At 49.6% G+C, this 15,675-nt stretch overlaps 4 protein-coding genes across 4 annotated transcripts; 3 read left to right on the top strand and 1 right to left on the bottom strand.

Moving 5' to 3' along the window:
• Positions 1–869: 869 nt before the first annotated feature.
• On the top strand, positions 870–3,451 carry N7466_002363 (UNC45-central domain-containing protein; the record flags this gene model as incomplete). Its single annotated transcript, XM_057161761.1, has 2 exons — positions 870–950; positions 1,019–3,451. The coding sequence occupies 2 exons, from the start codon at positions 870–872 to the stop codon at positions 3,449–3,451; spliced, it is 2,514 nt and encodes an 837-aa protein (XP_057025046.1).
• Positions 3,452–5,127: 1,676 nt separating this feature from the next.
• N7466_002362 (glycerophosphocholine phosphodiesterase) lies at positions 5,128–8,910 on the top strand (the record flags this gene model as incomplete). The annotated part of the gene is made up of 4 exons (XM_057161760.1): positions 5,128–5,263; positions 5,367–8,198; positions 8,258–8,658; positions 8,719–8,910. The coding sequence occupies 4 exons, from the start codon at positions 5,128–5,130 to the stop codon at positions 8,908–8,910; spliced, it is 3,561 nt and encodes a 1,186-aa protein (XP_057025045.1).
• Positions 8,911–9,654: 744 nt separating this feature from the next.
• Positions 9,655–10,964, top strand: N7466_002361 (TauD/TfdA dioxygenase family protein; the record flags this gene model as incomplete). Its single annotated transcript, XM_057161759.1, has 4 exons — positions 9,655–9,880; positions 9,957–10,286; positions 10,374–10,748; positions 10,810–10,964. The coding sequence occupies 4 exons, from the start codon at positions 9,655–9,657 to the stop codon at positions 10,962–10,964; spliced, it is 1,086 nt and encodes a 361-aa protein (XP_057025044.1).
• Positions 10,965–11,361: 397 nt separating this feature from the next.
• Positions 11,362–15,544, bottom strand: N7466_002360 (ABC multidrug transporter mdr1; the record flags this gene model as incomplete). The annotated part of the gene is made up of 3 exons (XM_057161758.1): positions 11,362–11,719; positions 11,809–15,137; positions 15,197–15,544. 3 exons carry the CDS (start codon positions 15,542–15,544, stop codon positions 11,362–11,364), a joined length of 4,035 nt encoding a protein of 1,344 aa, XP_057025043.1.
• Between the last annotated feature and the right edge of the window lie 131 nt (positions 15,545–15,675).

Here is a 15,675-nt window from a genome sequence, read left to right as displayed (position 1 = left end):
GTTTGGTTGACTTGAATAGTTGTGCCCAGACATGATCTACACATGTTGCCCGTTCTCGAGCGCCTATTTGTCAAGCCAAGCCCTTGTGCTGGTTAGTGTCCCAATAGTACTAGCTCTACCTATCATGACCGGTGGATAGAGATACCCAGATCTACGCTGGATGCAGGAGCTCGATACTCAGATGAGCAGCAAATGAAAGCGCTCCACATACTTGGCGCTCACGGACGTGCCTTTGTACCGCGTTACGCTCATCCTGTTGAGAGGAAACATTTCACCCTTTGTTACCTTCAATCGTAAAGGGGGTTTGAAGGGTACGTATGCATCAGTATTGTGGTCTATCTTCCGGGTATCGGATTTAGATCAAATTGGTCTTTGGACTAAGCTGACTTGCATCTCTATCAGGCAACGTGTTGGGGCGGGGCGACGTGGTTGGCCTTATCGGCTTAAATTGATAATGGCGATTGGGTGAGAGATACGGCAACGATACAATACGTACTTTGGAAACTGTAGGTGAGGGGGGGAATATTACCATAATACCATACTATAATTTCTAAGCATATCAGAGCCTCGACACCTTTCTGATATTTTGCTTTTTTTTCTTCTACAGAGTTTCGATTTTTCTATTTAAACCTGATTACCCGCGACGTGGCATTGAAGTTGATCAGATAAAACGATCACCATTGCCTCTCTCTCCGCCTTCTTTTCCACACCCCTCATCCATTCCCGCTCTCCCGCTTTTCCGCTCCCCGAAGGAAAAAAAAAATAAAGCTGTTGTTTTCTCTTTTGATATCTTCTTAATCAACTATCACTCGAACACCGGATCTATCTCATCTTGTCTTCGCAGCGCGCTGCTCCTCGGCGATCCTGCAATGGTTCAAGCAACGGGCGAAGAGCGCGCTGCACACCTGGCACGGGAGGCTGTTGAGCTGGTTGACGCTGGTCATAGGGAGGTATGTATTGCTCCGGTCTTACGGGATCAGCGAACGAGAGACACTCAAATCTGACAAATTGACTACAGGCAGCCTCCCGAAACCTACGCGAAGCACTCTCTATCGCCCCCGAAAACCCCGACGTGAAAGCGGCATTCCTCAAAATTCAACAAGAGGAAGAAAATTGCCACCAACTACTAGAGCTCTGCCGACGTTACGCAACCCACAAGGATGAGCCCGCCGGAAAGGAAGCGGCCGCTTATCTCCGCACAGATGGCTTGAAGCCCCCGGAGAATGTTGCATTGGAATCGCTGAAACTGCTGCTAGGGCAGCGGGCCCATGCTTTCTCCGAGATCCAAGATGAAATTATCTCCGGGTTGGTCCGACACAACACCAGCGTTCGCCAACACTTCTCAAACGAGCTGCAGATCTCCGTGACGACCTTTTTTGATGAGATCTACGATCGAGGCGACGGAGCCGCGGTATGTCTGGATACAGTGGTGTTGGACCCTAATGTGTGGCCCTCGGAGGAGAAACGGTTACACTGCGAGAGTGAACTATTCCAACTCTTCCTGGCGAAGTTAATGGAATCGGGCCATGACCAGGATGGTCGGTCGCTGAAAGGAATCGCCCGGCTGCTTGTGGTCGACGCGGACCGACTCCAGCACTTGGTGGACGATGAAGAATTCGAGGTTATTCTGACCTCCCTTGATAACCGACTACCTCTTGAGTTGCGGAGCCAGGCCACGTTGGCCACGGCGAAATACTTGGAAGTTGCCAAGGAAAAAGGCGAGAAGCAATTCTCAACCCTTATCGCGAACATGTTTTCCAAGGGTCGCTTGGATGACTTCATCATTGCCTTCTCCGCAGTCTCTGCGGTTTTCCCCGTGGCGCCCAATGCCGCGGCCAATGTATTTTTGTCAGATGAGTTCATGCAGTTGCTGACTCCTTTGGCATCGAGGGATGCAAAACGCAAGAAGATCGAGGTTGCTGTGCTGGATCTATTGAATGCAGCATGCATCAATCGTCAATGCCGTGAAGCAATTTCCAAGAACTTCTCGGAATGGCTGTCACATACCCTCACCAATGGCAGTGACGAGGGCTCGGAATTAGCGGCTGTGGTTCTTGCGAAGATTCGAGCCTCGGAGACAACTCAGCCTTCCGCTGAAAATGGTAAGCCCCAGGTGGAAGACAGCGGAGTTTCCGATTTGGTTCAACGATTTAAGGGACTGATGTCTGAATCTAAGCCTGCGAACACCTCCCACGCCATTGAAGGCTTGGCTTACTCTTCCGTGAAGCCCTTGGTCAAAGACCAATTAGCTCAAGATTCCTCGTTTCTGCGCGACTTAATCAGCATTCTGAAAAAGCATACCACTGACTCTTCCGTGCTGTACGGTGGATTGATGATCGTTTTGAACCTCACTAAATTCCTCCCCAATCTCTCCGAAGAACAGAAGAAAATGGGCCAATTGAAGGATTACGCAGACGCTTCTGGTGGTAAGGCTCGGGCTGGCCCGGACCCCCGTGAAGAAGAAGCAGCGGTCCTTGTCCGTTGTGGTCTTGTCATCGATGCGGGGATCATGTCACTTCTGATTGAGTGTGGCCGCCTCGCTATGCCCTCAATCCATGATCTAACAGCTCAAATTCTGTTGGCGCTAGCTCGGCACCGAAAGTCACGAGGCATACTGGCCCAACAAGGTGCAGTTAAGCTGCTACTTGGGCTGGCTATCCCAAGGCAGGGCGGCTCAACTTTACCTACTAAAACAACACAAACCGCTTCTCATGCCCTCGCCGGTATTCTTGTCTCTGTCGACCCCTCACTTGTGTTTCCTTCCTCCGGGTTCCCTCAAGTAACATCTGCTGTACGCCCTTTGTTAAATCTTCTCACATCACCCGAGACGGAGTCCGTCTCTGGTGACCAGCCCCGTGATCTACTCCCAGTGTTCGAGGGCTTGCTTGCCTTGACAAACCTTGCTTCTTACCCACACGACGAGACACCCGCTGACCTCATTGTCCGAGAGGGTTGGTCCGCTGTGGAAGACCTTCTCCTGTCCAGTAACTCGCTCGTGCAGCGGGCTGCCTGTGAGCTGGTTTGCAACCTCATGACCATTGAGTCCGGAATTGTCAAATTTGCCGACGGCTCGAAGCGTGCTTCTCAGCGACTTCACATTATTCTGGCTCTCACTGATGCGGATGATTTCGCGACACGGCGCGCGGCCGGCGGAGCAATTGCCATGCTGACTGAGTACGACGCAGCCATCGCGGCGGTGATGGAGCGCCCGCGCGGGGTGGAATTGCTCCTGGGGCTGTGCCAAGAAGACGATGATGGCCTCCTCCACCGAGGAGCGGTGTGTGTTCGCAACCTCACCTGTGCCTCCGGAGACATTGGGTCACGCGCCAAGGAGGCTGTCCGCGCCGCGGGTGGCATTGATATATTGACTGCCCTCATCAAGAAGTCATCCAATCAAGCCGTGTTACAGTCCGCTCTAGAGGCGCTGAAGCCGCTGGTTCAGCAGCAGTAAGCACGTTGAATGCCCCTTTTTGCACCTAGTCTGCTGCTTTGTGCCTTTTTTTTCTTCCTCTTTTGCTTTTTACCTCACTTTTCCGTGAGATATTCGTGCCGAGTTAGTCTTGTTATCGGCGGGTTCAACATGGATTCGGCATGGAGTTATTCCTTGCTTCCATTTTCATTTTTTGGGCACGGTTAGTGGGATTTGTTTTTTATGCCGCCTCATGACCACATTTCCTGGCTTAGCGATCTGAAATTCCTGGGTTTCTTTCGTTTTTCTGTTGAGTTTTTCTTTTCTTTTTTCTTTTTTCTTCTTTTGTCTTTTTTATCTTTCGGTCTCCTTGGAATGGGTAGGCGTTTATGTTTATGGCCCGGTATGGCGCAGAGAGATTTATGAACTAGCATCGGGTTTATTTGCTACTAGAGAGTATGGGAATCCAGCCAACAGCTATTTTGATATCTTGAGCCTCCGTAATTCGTGTGTTGATCTGTCATTACTACTAGTAGTAGGGCCTGCAGGCCAGATTGCATCATGTGAGGAAGTCGCCTTGCATCAGGTATGTAGCTTGGGCAGAAATTGGCCGATCGCTTGTCTGCCCCTCTCCATTTTCTTTCCTCTTTCTCTCATTCAATTTTTGAGACCACACCCGCCATTTTCAACAATTTACCCTGGCATCTGGGACTATTTACAGTTAGCCATGCAAATCAAAGGTTGCCATTCAGGTGACAGGGATTCGGCTGCTGCCATTGGTCGATACAGCTAATCTCTGCCCCTAACGTCGGATGCTAAGACCTGAAGCCGGACCGAACGGAGTCCGTGGCGTACGATGTCGCACTATATTGTCGGTCACGAGGCATAAGAACTGTCTGCTTTCAGCCATTTGCTTGAATCTTGTCCCAAGTGAGGATTGGTGTTGTGGAAGTCCCGGGGTCCCTTGTCTCAAGTGGACCACGGCGAATTCACGCCGAGGTATGGAACTTTCAACCGATATAGGCGGATCACGCGGTATCGGGAAGATACAGGAGAAGATGCCAAAGAAAAGAAAAGAAGAATCGGAATGTTTGAATAGTGGGACAAGAGAAAAATAAAATAATGCATGGGATTCTAACATTAGTTCCTCTACGTAATGTGGAAATGCGGAACCATGGAGCTTGACCCCGCGGATCGACAAATCAACGCCCCAGCAGCACGCACACGCGCTGCTCGTTCGACCTGGAACCTCCATCCTACTCGTCCGTTTCTCTCTCTCCAATCCCCGTGCGCTCTTCCAGTTCTCTGCTTAGCTTACCTGGACTTGCGATCTTCCTGATCATCTTTTTTTCTCTCAACCTTCTTCCCTCACCGCTTCGATCTCCACTTTATAGCACCAGGTACAGTTCTCGGCGCTTCGTTTCAAAAACCTTCCTTTCACCTCGTTTTTCCCACAATCCTCCCAAATATCTCCCCCCATGGCGCCATTGACTTCTCCCTGCGTGCGTCCGCTCACCTGATCCCTCCCTGTGACTATCCAGGCTGGAACAACAACACATCGCCCTCAAATCAGTCCCTGGTGGTGGATTCGGGTGCTTCCGGTGGCCAACCACTTAACAACACATTGCAACAAAGAAGCGGTGGAAACACACAAATTTCCCTCTTGAAAAAGACCATATCGAACGCGAAACAATACCTGGAATACCATCTCGCCCAACATGAAGTTTGGACGCAACCTTCCCCAGTTCACTGTCCCGGAGTGGAGCGCTTCGTATATCAAATACAAGGCATTGAAGAAGCTCATCAAGTCGGCGGCGGAGCAGGTTAAGGCAGGACAGAATGCGGATTTGGCCGGTAAGCGCGCGACACCTTGAATCGCCTTGAACACTCTCTTGCGTCCCTTGTGCACCATTCTAACCAGGATGCCCGGCTTCTTTGGTTGCGTTTGGTGATATAGGTTTCTTTTATTCCCTTGACCGAAATGTCGAGGACGTCGATTACTTCTACAATAAGAAATATGCCGAATATTCTCGGAGGCTGAAGCTGCTGGAGGATCGCTACGGCTACTCCATGGAGGGTCTTCATCCATTGGAGCCCGAGGACCGACATGACCTTCGCGAAGCTCTCCTAGATTTGCGCTACCATCTGCGCCGCTTACAATGGTATGGTGAAGTCAACCGTCGGGGTTTTGTTAAGATCACCAAGAAGTTGGACAAGAAAGTGGGAGCACAGGCCCAGAAGCGGTATTTGGAGACCAAGGTCGATCCCACCGCATTCGGCTCAAATGCGCGAGCTATCAAGGGTCAGGAACGAATCAATTCCTGGATGGCCCTCCTCACCGACCAGTCCAAGGCGGATGAGAAGCTGTCTGATGATGCAAGCTCTACTCATTCAGCAATTTCACTCAAACGGGGCGCTAGTCGGCCATACCTCAACCTCCCCACTAGCGTTTTGACGGCCGTGGACGATGCCATGAGAAAGGATGACATCCATGTTCTATTAGAGCTATTGGAGACACTCAACGCCGCCGCAGATGAAGCTGGCGAAGGGGTCTATCCCAGGGTTCTCAAAACTCTTATCCAGCGTGCTATTTTACATCGCTCACGGGCTTGCCTGAGCGCGTTGGTCAACCGCGTTGAGACCCTTGAGGAGGATGATGATATCAACCGACGTAACTGCTTGCACCGCATGGTTATCGCAATTGGACGTGAACAGCCAACCAATGATTCCGAACCGGCTGCGTCGATGGTGCTGGATTTCCCTCCCGAAACAACTCGCTTCATCACTCCTGCCGCGCCGCCAACTTTGCAACCCCCTCGCTCGGTTGTCAAGGAAGAGCACATGCCTCAACAGCTTGGTCGTGATGACCCTGCTGTTGCTCTTCTTCAGCACTTGTTGGACGAACTGCGCCCGAACCAGAGGGAAGCATTGATGGCCAAGGATCTCTCTGGGCGTACCCCGTTGCATTATGCGGCCCAGTACGGCTTCAAGGTTGTCTGCGAAGTGATCATTGAGCATCTCAAAGCGTGGAACATGTTTGACGTGAGCGAGGGAATTGATGGTACCTTGTGGCAAGATAACGATGGATGGGCCCCGCTGCATCTCAGTGTGGTTGGTGGTCATCCGAAAACGACTCGGTGTCTTTTAGAAGCCGAGAATGGCCAGGACCTTTCCATCGGAAAAGACTCGGTTCGAAAACAGATTTCCAAATCGAGCGCGGTTCTAGCCCTAGCCACCAAGGCTAATTTTGTCGATATTGTCCGCCTTTTGGTGGATGCCGGCGTGGACATCAATTACCAAGATGAGCAAGGTGAAACTGCATTGCACGTGGCGGCTCGTTTTGGGCACGATGAATGTGCTCGAATCTTGCTTGAGGGCACAGAATACCAGAAGGCAAACACAGAGTTGGCCGAAGTTACCTATGCATGGACACCGCTGTTCATCGCATCAGTGGACGGCAGCTTGAATGTGGCCAAACTGCTTGTTGAAGCTGGTGCTGATGTGGAACGCTTTGACTCGTCCGGATGGACAGCAAAGGAGCATGCCGCGCTGCGTGGCCATCTTGACATCGCACGGTGTCTAGCCGAAGTAAGCCCTGGCCCTCCTGCTGTTGAGCCTGAGTTAGTGGTACCAGTACCTTCATATAGCCCTTCTCCGTCATCATCACCCCCAGCCCAATCTTCTCTGGCTGATCGGCGGTCAAATGCCCCGGCTCCCACCTCGGGGAGTTCTGGGCCGCGAAATGCTGAGCCTATTAAGACTTTTGGACATCGGTATCTCACCGACGAGACCATGATCTTGGTCAGCCTTGGAACAATGGACATGCGCCAACCCTTGGAGACGGTGAACCTCGACCGAATTCCCATGGAGGATGCGCACGCGACACAGCTTGATACCACTCTCTCATTAGTGGTCAGTGCTAGTGGTGCCCGTGGAGAGCCGGAAGTGATTGATCTTCCTGTACAAGAAAACATCTCCACGGAGCCGATTGTATTCCATACTTCGGATCCCAGCAAAGTGCGCCTTCTCTTCGATCTTGTGCCTACATATGCGGGTTCCAAGGACCAAATTGTCGGTCGTGGTGTCGCACTTCTTTCCAGCATCAAGCAAACTATTGGGTCCCAGCGAATCAATCTCAAGGGTGACTCCACCATCCCTATCGTCGCAGCAAACACCTTGGATGTCATTGGCTCTGTGACCTTTAATTTTCTGGTCATCACCCCTTTTAAGCACCCAAAAATGTCGGTCACTGGTAAACAGACCTATTGGCGCTCTATGAGCTCCACCATGGTCATTGGTCATCGTGGCTTGGGTAAGAACATGGCCAGCCGAAATTCTCTTCAACTGGGTGAAAACACGATCCAATCGTTCATCGCAGCTGCTAATCTGGGCGCTTCTTATGTGGAGTTTGACGTCCAGCTCACCAAAGATCATGTTCCTGTCATTTACCATGATTTCCTGGTCAGCGAGACAGGAATTGATGCTCCAGTGCACACTCTCACACTGGACCAGTTCTTGGAACTCGGTAAGGGTCGGCACCGAAGTGTGCTGCCCGATAGCGTGGACATTCACGGCTTTCCAGGCCTTGGCCCCCGCCAGCGATCAATGTCTGTTGGCGGGTCCGAATACAACCCCGCTGAATTGACTGAAAAGATTAAGCACACCCGTGACTTCAAGAAGAAGGGATTTAAGGGTAACACCCGCGGCGAGCATATCCAGGCCCCATTCGCCACATTGGAAGAGCTCTTCAAGAAAATTCCCACGCCCGTTGGCTTTAACATTGAATTAAGTGAGTTTCCCACTGCTCCCCTAGAGCAGCTACCTTTTTGATCTAACCTGGATCGCCAGAATACCCCATGCTCCACGAGAGCGAGGAGGAAGAGATGGACACTTACGCTGTTGAGCTGAACTCATTTGTCGACACCATTCTCACCAAGGTTTACGACTTGGGTGCCGGCCGCGACATGTTGTTCTCCAGCTTTAACCCTGATGTTTGTCTTCTGCTCTCTTTCAAGCAGCCGTCGATACCGGTGCTCTTCCTTACCGACGCCGGCGCTTCCCCCGTCGGCGATATTCGTGCTAGCAGCCTGCAAGAGGCCGTCCGATTCGCTTCGCGATGGAACCTCCTAGGTATCGTTAGCCAAGCTGAGCCGCTAGTCCTATGCCCTCGTCTTGTCCGCATTGTCAAGGAATCCGGTCTTGTCTGTGTATCCTACGGTGCTCTGAACAATGATGGCGTGAACGTGGACGTGAGTTATGCCCACTTTTCTCTTACCCATATACTGAAACTAACCTTCCGTGCTCTATAGTACCAAGTTGCTGAAGGCATCGACGCTGTCATTGTCGACTCTGTTCTCGGCATCACCAATGGGCTTATTCAACGCCAGAACAGGGGTGAAATGACCCCAGGCCCATCGCCAAACCCTACTCCCGTTGGCGACCAGGCTGCAGACTCAGCCAAGGGTGCTATTCGAGTTCCTGTTCTCAATGGTGCGAAATAGAGAATTGACATCAGGCCCCATGACAATGCTCTTATTTTCCTATATTGAGAGCACTTCTTCAACCATGCTACATACATCTTGTCTTTGCATCATGAACTACATACATCACTGCATCTGACGTCTAAATTTTCCACTTGCATACTTGGCTTGTGCCAGCTTCAACAGCAAATATTAGACATTGTCATTCTACAATATTGGGAACTTTTATTATCTTTCAGATAGGGCTTGACTAGTAGTATGTAATCACATAGATGAACCTTTCGACCTCATTGGAGGGAAATGTTTTTTTTTTGACAACCTTGCACAGCGTCACCTCGGTGGACATGCCTGATAAGACATCTGGATCTATTTTCGTGATTTTCGGCTTTCACGCAACTTCAAGTCCGAATTGCTCCATCACCCCGCAGTTCCGGAGCGCTCCACAGAAGACCCTGGATGATGGAATCTGACACGATCGCAAGGTTTAATGGCGAAACTACAAAGGTTCATAGGGAAGGATTGGTCAGCTTAATACGGATAACGGCGATTCGTGCTTGTCCAACAACTTAACGACATGCACATACATCGTCTAGCATGGAGTGGTGCAATTATTCGCGATATCGTTGCCGAAAAATCGGCAACAACGAAACCTAAGGCTGGAATCATTTTCATATAAATGATACATCAAGATGGGCCGGAATCCATGCATAGATAGACCAGAATAATTCCTGACAAGCCTCTCAAATCTTATCAAGTACATAGAAAATGGCTTCCATCGCTGAAACGACGGCCACCATCGTGCCCGTCACAGAGGGCAAACTTGCTCTTACCGGCTCAGAGCGTGCTCCTCTGAAGCTAAGCGGTGCTCTCGACGCGTTTGAATCATTCGAAGTCACGCCCGTTATTGGACGCGAGTTCCCGAACGCGAGCTTGAAGGACTTCCTGCGTGCTCCGAACTCTGATGAGCTGCTCCGTGACTTAGCAATCACTGGTAAGTTCCGTGTATCTTCCAGAATCAGAAATATACAGCATTCATTTTTCATTTGAATATTGACCCTCTCCACCAGTCTCCCAGCGCGGAGTCGTCTTCTTCCGCAAACAAGATGGCCTAGACAATGATTTGCAGAAAGAACTAGTGCAGCGACTAGGAGAACTATCCGGCAAGCCCAAGACATCAGGTCTACACATCCACCCCATCGTCAACTCGGGGCGCGAAACCGGCGTCCAAGATGACGAAATCAGCGTTATCAGTTCGAGGCTGCGGACACAATTCTACTCCGACCGTAACCAGCGCAAGCAAAGCGCTCGCCGAGAATGGCATAGCGATATCACTTTCGAGCCGATTCCGAGTGATTACACTATTCTCCGACTAACGGAGCTACCTAAGTCCGGTGGTGGTGAGTAAACAAATGACTTCTGACTCCTGAGATCCTGCATATAATATTTGGAGTGTGTGACTCACGCGCTCGCTCGCTGCATGATAGATACCCTCTGGGCATCCGGATACGAAGTATACGACCGCATCTCGGAACCATACCAGAAGTTCCTGGAGAGTCTGACGGCAACATATGCTCAGCCCAACTTCAACGAGATCGCCAAGAAAAACAACTTCAATGTTCACCTGGGACCGCGCGGTGCGCCCGAGAATGTGGGCGAGGTACTAAGTGCTCAGCACCCTGTTATTCGGACGAATCCTGTTACGGGCTGGAAGAGCGTGTTTGCTGTTGGAACGCACGTGGAGAGAGTTAATGACGTCTCTGATGAAGAGAGTAAACATCTCCTGGACTGGTTTGTCAATTTGATTCAGGATAATCACGATCTCCAAGTGCGATTCCGCTGGCAGAATCCGAATGATCTAGGTATGTGGGGGAGTTGGACTTTCTCAGCTGCTCCTTGGTTCAATGCTGATGTTTTGTGTAGCCATCTGGGATAACCGGTCTGCTTATCATGCTGCCACTTGGGATTATGATGATCTTGGCCCTCGTACGGGTCATCGTGTTGTTGGTCTCGGCGAGAGGCCTTACTTTGATCCTAACAGTGTGAGTAGACGGGAAGCGTTGGAGAAGGGTGAATAAGGAACGCTGTGGATTCTGGAACCATTACAGTTTCATCAGTGCCAATTTGTGGCTATCTCGTATTTCCAAGATTCAGCTATTGATTGACGTTTAGTCTTGAACATTTGAAGGATTGACGTTGAAGTTTTGTTATAAGAGTCCAAAGATTATCTATGTTATGTTCTTCAAATTTGATTAATTTTCTCAAAACATACCCTCAACACCTATAAGAGGAATATTCCAAGGTTCAAAGAATGCGGAAAGGGCATGATCGTACGCACGTACATCGGGAGATGGTAAACATTTCGTTTGAAAGCCCTCAAAGAGATAATGTATAAGAAGCTGAGATGATATTAAACCTCTAATATGTGTACAAGAGATGAGATAATCGAGACAGAAAATTATTACATATAAGGGATTAATGAGCTTTCCCCAGACTTTGGAGATTGACAAGCTCGTAGTAGTGGCCTTTCTGGCGCAGCAACTCATGATGTGTGCCCTGTTCAATGATCCTACCCTGATCAAATACATAGATCATGTCGGCTTTCTGGATGGTGCTAAGTCGGTGAGCAACTGCGATCGTAGTCCGGCCACGAGCCGCTGCATCCAAGGCGTTTTGAACGATCTTTTCGGATTGTGAGTCAAGTGCCGATGTGGCTTCATCTAATAACAAAACCCTCGGATTCCGCAACAGTGCACGGGCAATAGCCACGCGCTGTTTTTGGCCGCCCGATAGCATGATTCCCTTCGTTCCGATGACGCTGTCGAAACCGGTTCTGCGAGAATTGATTGTTAGACGAATAGATCGTAGGAAATTTTGTCCCATGTAGTAAGTATTACGTCCAAAAAGTTGGGGTATACTCACGGAAGAGACATGATGAAATCATAGATATTAGAATCTTTGCAGACCTGGACGATTTCATCTTCTGAGATGTCGGTGTGGTTGACGCCAAGCATGATGTTTTCTTTGATCGTGCCTTGATAGAGGGTGGGCTCTTGGCTAACAAGCGAGAACTGGCTCCGGTACGAGTTGATATTGATATCGGCAATGTTTTTTCCGTCGATAAGAATTTCCCCAGAGGTAACATTATAGAAGCGCTCGAGCAGCGCGATGGTTGTGCTTTTTCCGCATCCACTTGGCCCCACCAGAGCGATATATTGGCCCGGTTGAACACTGAGATTCAAGCCCCGGAGGACCGGCTGGCTGGGCCTGGTCGGATAGTTGAAGTGGACGTTCTTGAACTCGATCGCGCCCGACTGTTCTCCATTTTCGTTATTGATGACCTCGCCTTCGGTGGACCATGTATCGATCTTTGGCTGAATATCAAATAGCTTCCGAAGCTCGAAGGCAGCGTTTTTCGCTTTCCCGATATCCGGAGCGAAGGAAAATACGGCACCAGCGGACTGCGCGCCAAAGAGGACCTCGGAGAAAGAAACGAAGAATTGGAAAACAGTATACTCACCACGCCCTAGTAGCGTACCGCCATACCAGAAGCCAAGTGCGACGCAGAAAAAGACAAGAGCTTGAGAGGCAGCGTAGAGAATAGATGATCTCACAACGGAGAGGAGATTTGCCCGGCTTTGCGCTTGCAGTATATTGTGATAATTGCTCCACACGTCCTGTTCGCGAGTAAGAGCAGCTACCGTTCGAATCGACGAAGTGGCTTCACAGGCGTAGGAGGCTGAATCCTGATGGCCAGATTTAGACTTTTGCGCGAACGCAGCAAGCATGTAGAATTGGTAAAAGCCACAGCCCAGTAGTACCGGTAATGTGGAGATACAGACGAGAGCCAGTTTCCAACCGAATGCGAGCGAGATGCACATAGCGGCTATCAGCGTCGTAGATGTCATCAATATCATTCCAAGGTTTTGTCCACTAATACCAGCCAGAAATTTCGTTTCGGTTGATAAAAACGATGTCAAGGCACCTGTTGTGTTTTCACTTCTGTCAAAGAAGCTGATTTCCTGCCGGAGAATCATTCGGAAAGCTTTGCTGCGAGAGCGGGAAACCAGACGCTCGGAGCAGATACCAAACGCAATCCCATGGGTTCCGAATGTGATTAGTTGGACGATACCGATGACGAAAAATATCAATGACCAGAAGTTGGCATCATGTCGAAGTTGTTCATACATGGACTCAGGTAACGAGAGAACGCTGATAGCCTTGGCGTAGAGATATGCTTGGACGGGCTGACCACCACCTGCCAGACAAGAAAATATCAGGCCAACGATCAACCAGCGCCATTCTTGCTTGTTAAACGAGGCGATGAACTTGATTAAAGTCCAAAGAGAGTATTTTGGTGCAAAGTCAGGGTCTCCAGTGGCAAATATGGGTTCAGTGGTCGATTTTCGAGAATCTACTCGACGAATATCCTTCTCGAATAGGTTGGATGCGGTCTGATCCTTCTGTGAAATTGAGTCACTATTGGCAGATTGTATATGCACGAGATCCTTGATTCTGGAGGAATCTTCGGAATCATAGCCATTGTTTTGGTCGGCTATATCAGCCGTGTTCTCTTCGCGGATACGCTGTGCTTCAACCAGTTTAGAGTAAGGCCCATCCATTTGGATCAAATCATCGTGTACACCTTGCTCCACGATTCTGCCATTGAGTAGGACGACAATATTGTGCGCAGTTTTGATCGTAGATAAACGATGCGCAATGACAATGGTTGTCCGTCCCTGACTGGCCCGGTCAATCGCAGCTTGGACAACACCTTCTGACTTAGTATCCAGAGCTGAGGTTGCTTCATCCAGTAACAGGATCTTTGGCTCCGATACAACGGCACGAGCAATTGCAATTCTTTGCTTCTGTCCGCCAGAGAGAAGGAATCCTCTTTCACCCACGCTGGTCTCATAGCCTTGGGGAAGTGCAGAGATAAAGCCATGAGCGTTAGCGATGCGCGCCGCATTTTCCACAAGCTCTTGAATTTTTTCCTCTGACTCATTCTCAAATCTGGATCCTATAAGTCCATGGCGGATATTGTTGTAAATTGTTGTTCCAAAAAGTACCGGCTCTTGACTGACGAGGGCAATTTGTTGACGGAGCCAGCGTAGATTCAATGTCTGGGTATCATGACCATCCAAAAGCACCGTCCCACCAACTGGAAGATAGAACCTCTCAATAAGATCCATTACAGTGCTTTTACTCGAACCGGACGGACCAACGAGCGCGGTAACCTTTCCAGCGGGGATAAACAACGACATATCATGCATAACCGTGACGTCTGGGCGAGACGGGTAGATATGTTTAACATTTCGAAGTTCAATGTTTCCTTCCACATTATCCAAGATTACACCCTCCTCTGTAGACGTAGGATCCACTGGCGAAACCCGATCGATCGTATTGAAAATTTTGGTAGCGGCAGCGATGGCGCTGGTAAATGCCTGGGCGTTGGGGCTTACATTACCCAAACTAAATGATCCAATCAAGATAGCCATCAAGACTGTCAAGATCTGACCAACATTTACCTGGTGCGCTACCAGATAACGTGAACCCATCCAAAGGCCGAGGCCATAGTTCCAAAACATGATGGCGAACATAGGGCCGATGATCAAGGACAAGGATATCTGTAGGCGAATTCCGTATTTCTCGCCTAGACTCAGATGCGAGTCATATTGTTTTGCCAATTTTTCCTGTGTTCCAAAAGCTGTGGCAATCCGGATCGAGCTGATGACTTCCTCTGCTACCGTATCTCCGGCGCCGTAATTATCGAGGGATAGTTTGCTATATTTGATAATGAACTGAGATCCTGCACCCATGACAAGGGTCAAAGCGACAACGGTGGATGTGCAGATGCCTGCGAGACGCGCATATTTCACATATGCCACAACAAAAGCCGTGACAAAAGTGGCCAGGGCCGTCAGGGTCAGGCCCACTTTCTGGGAAACACCGTCCTGGATGAGGTTGGTGTCGGATGTGATGCGGGTGGTCAATTCACCAGCACCAAGTTGATCGAAATAGGCGATGTTTTGGCGCAGAATAGCTTTGAGGTAATTCTCGCGAATCTTTTGGGTAACTTGACCTCCAGTATAGATAAATCCTACCATGCTAACATAGACGGTGACGAACTCGGCGATTCCCAGATAAATAAAATAGAGGACATTTTTGTCGAGTTCATGAACGAAGGCATCATAGCTAATTGTCTTCTGCTCGATGCCTTGAAATGCCGATGCTAATGAACCAAAAAGGATCTAGGTTTGGTGATGAGTTGATGTTCTCCTCGCACGATTGTAGGGCCTTGGAAACCCACTGTAAATAAAGGCATAGCTGCACCTGCGACAATGGCGCAGAGAGCACTGATGGCGATGATGAGGAGATCGAGCTTGGATGCATATCGATATAGCCCGAAGAAGGAAATTTTGACCACGGGCGCATCAAGCTGCTTTTTGAGAATTGCTTTCTCATGTTCGGGGAGGTGCGCAAAGGTTGCATCTTCATCTATTGACAGAGCAGTCTTTTCTGCAATCTCCGTCTCGTTTGGAGTAAGGGACTGATCTGCACTTGCATAATCTACCCGATCGGCACGTTTCTCGGTCTCCGCAGCGATAACCTCCCCAACTTTACTCACGGCGAGCGCCCCCTCTTCTGGTTGCTGCATCACTTTTAACGGCCACAGTAGGGTAGTTTCAAAGTGAGCGATGATAATAAAATCAAAACTACAAGAAACGAACAAAACACGTTTCAAGAGTTGAACATAGCAGGCTTCCATAAATTGATAGGCGAATACGA

This window comes from Penicillium verhagenii (genome assembly GCF_028828195.1).
Source record: "Penicillium verhagenii strain IBT 33310 chromosome Unknown utg000003l_segment0_segment0, whole genome shotgun sequence".
Classification (NCBI taxonomy): domain Eukaryota; kingdom Fungi; phylum Ascomycota; class Eurotiomycetes; order Eurotiales; family Aspergillaceae; genus Penicillium; species Penicillium verhagenii.
The sequence above is the reverse complement of the archived record's forward strand: the minus strand, read 5'-3'. Positions and strand labels throughout refer to the sequence as shown.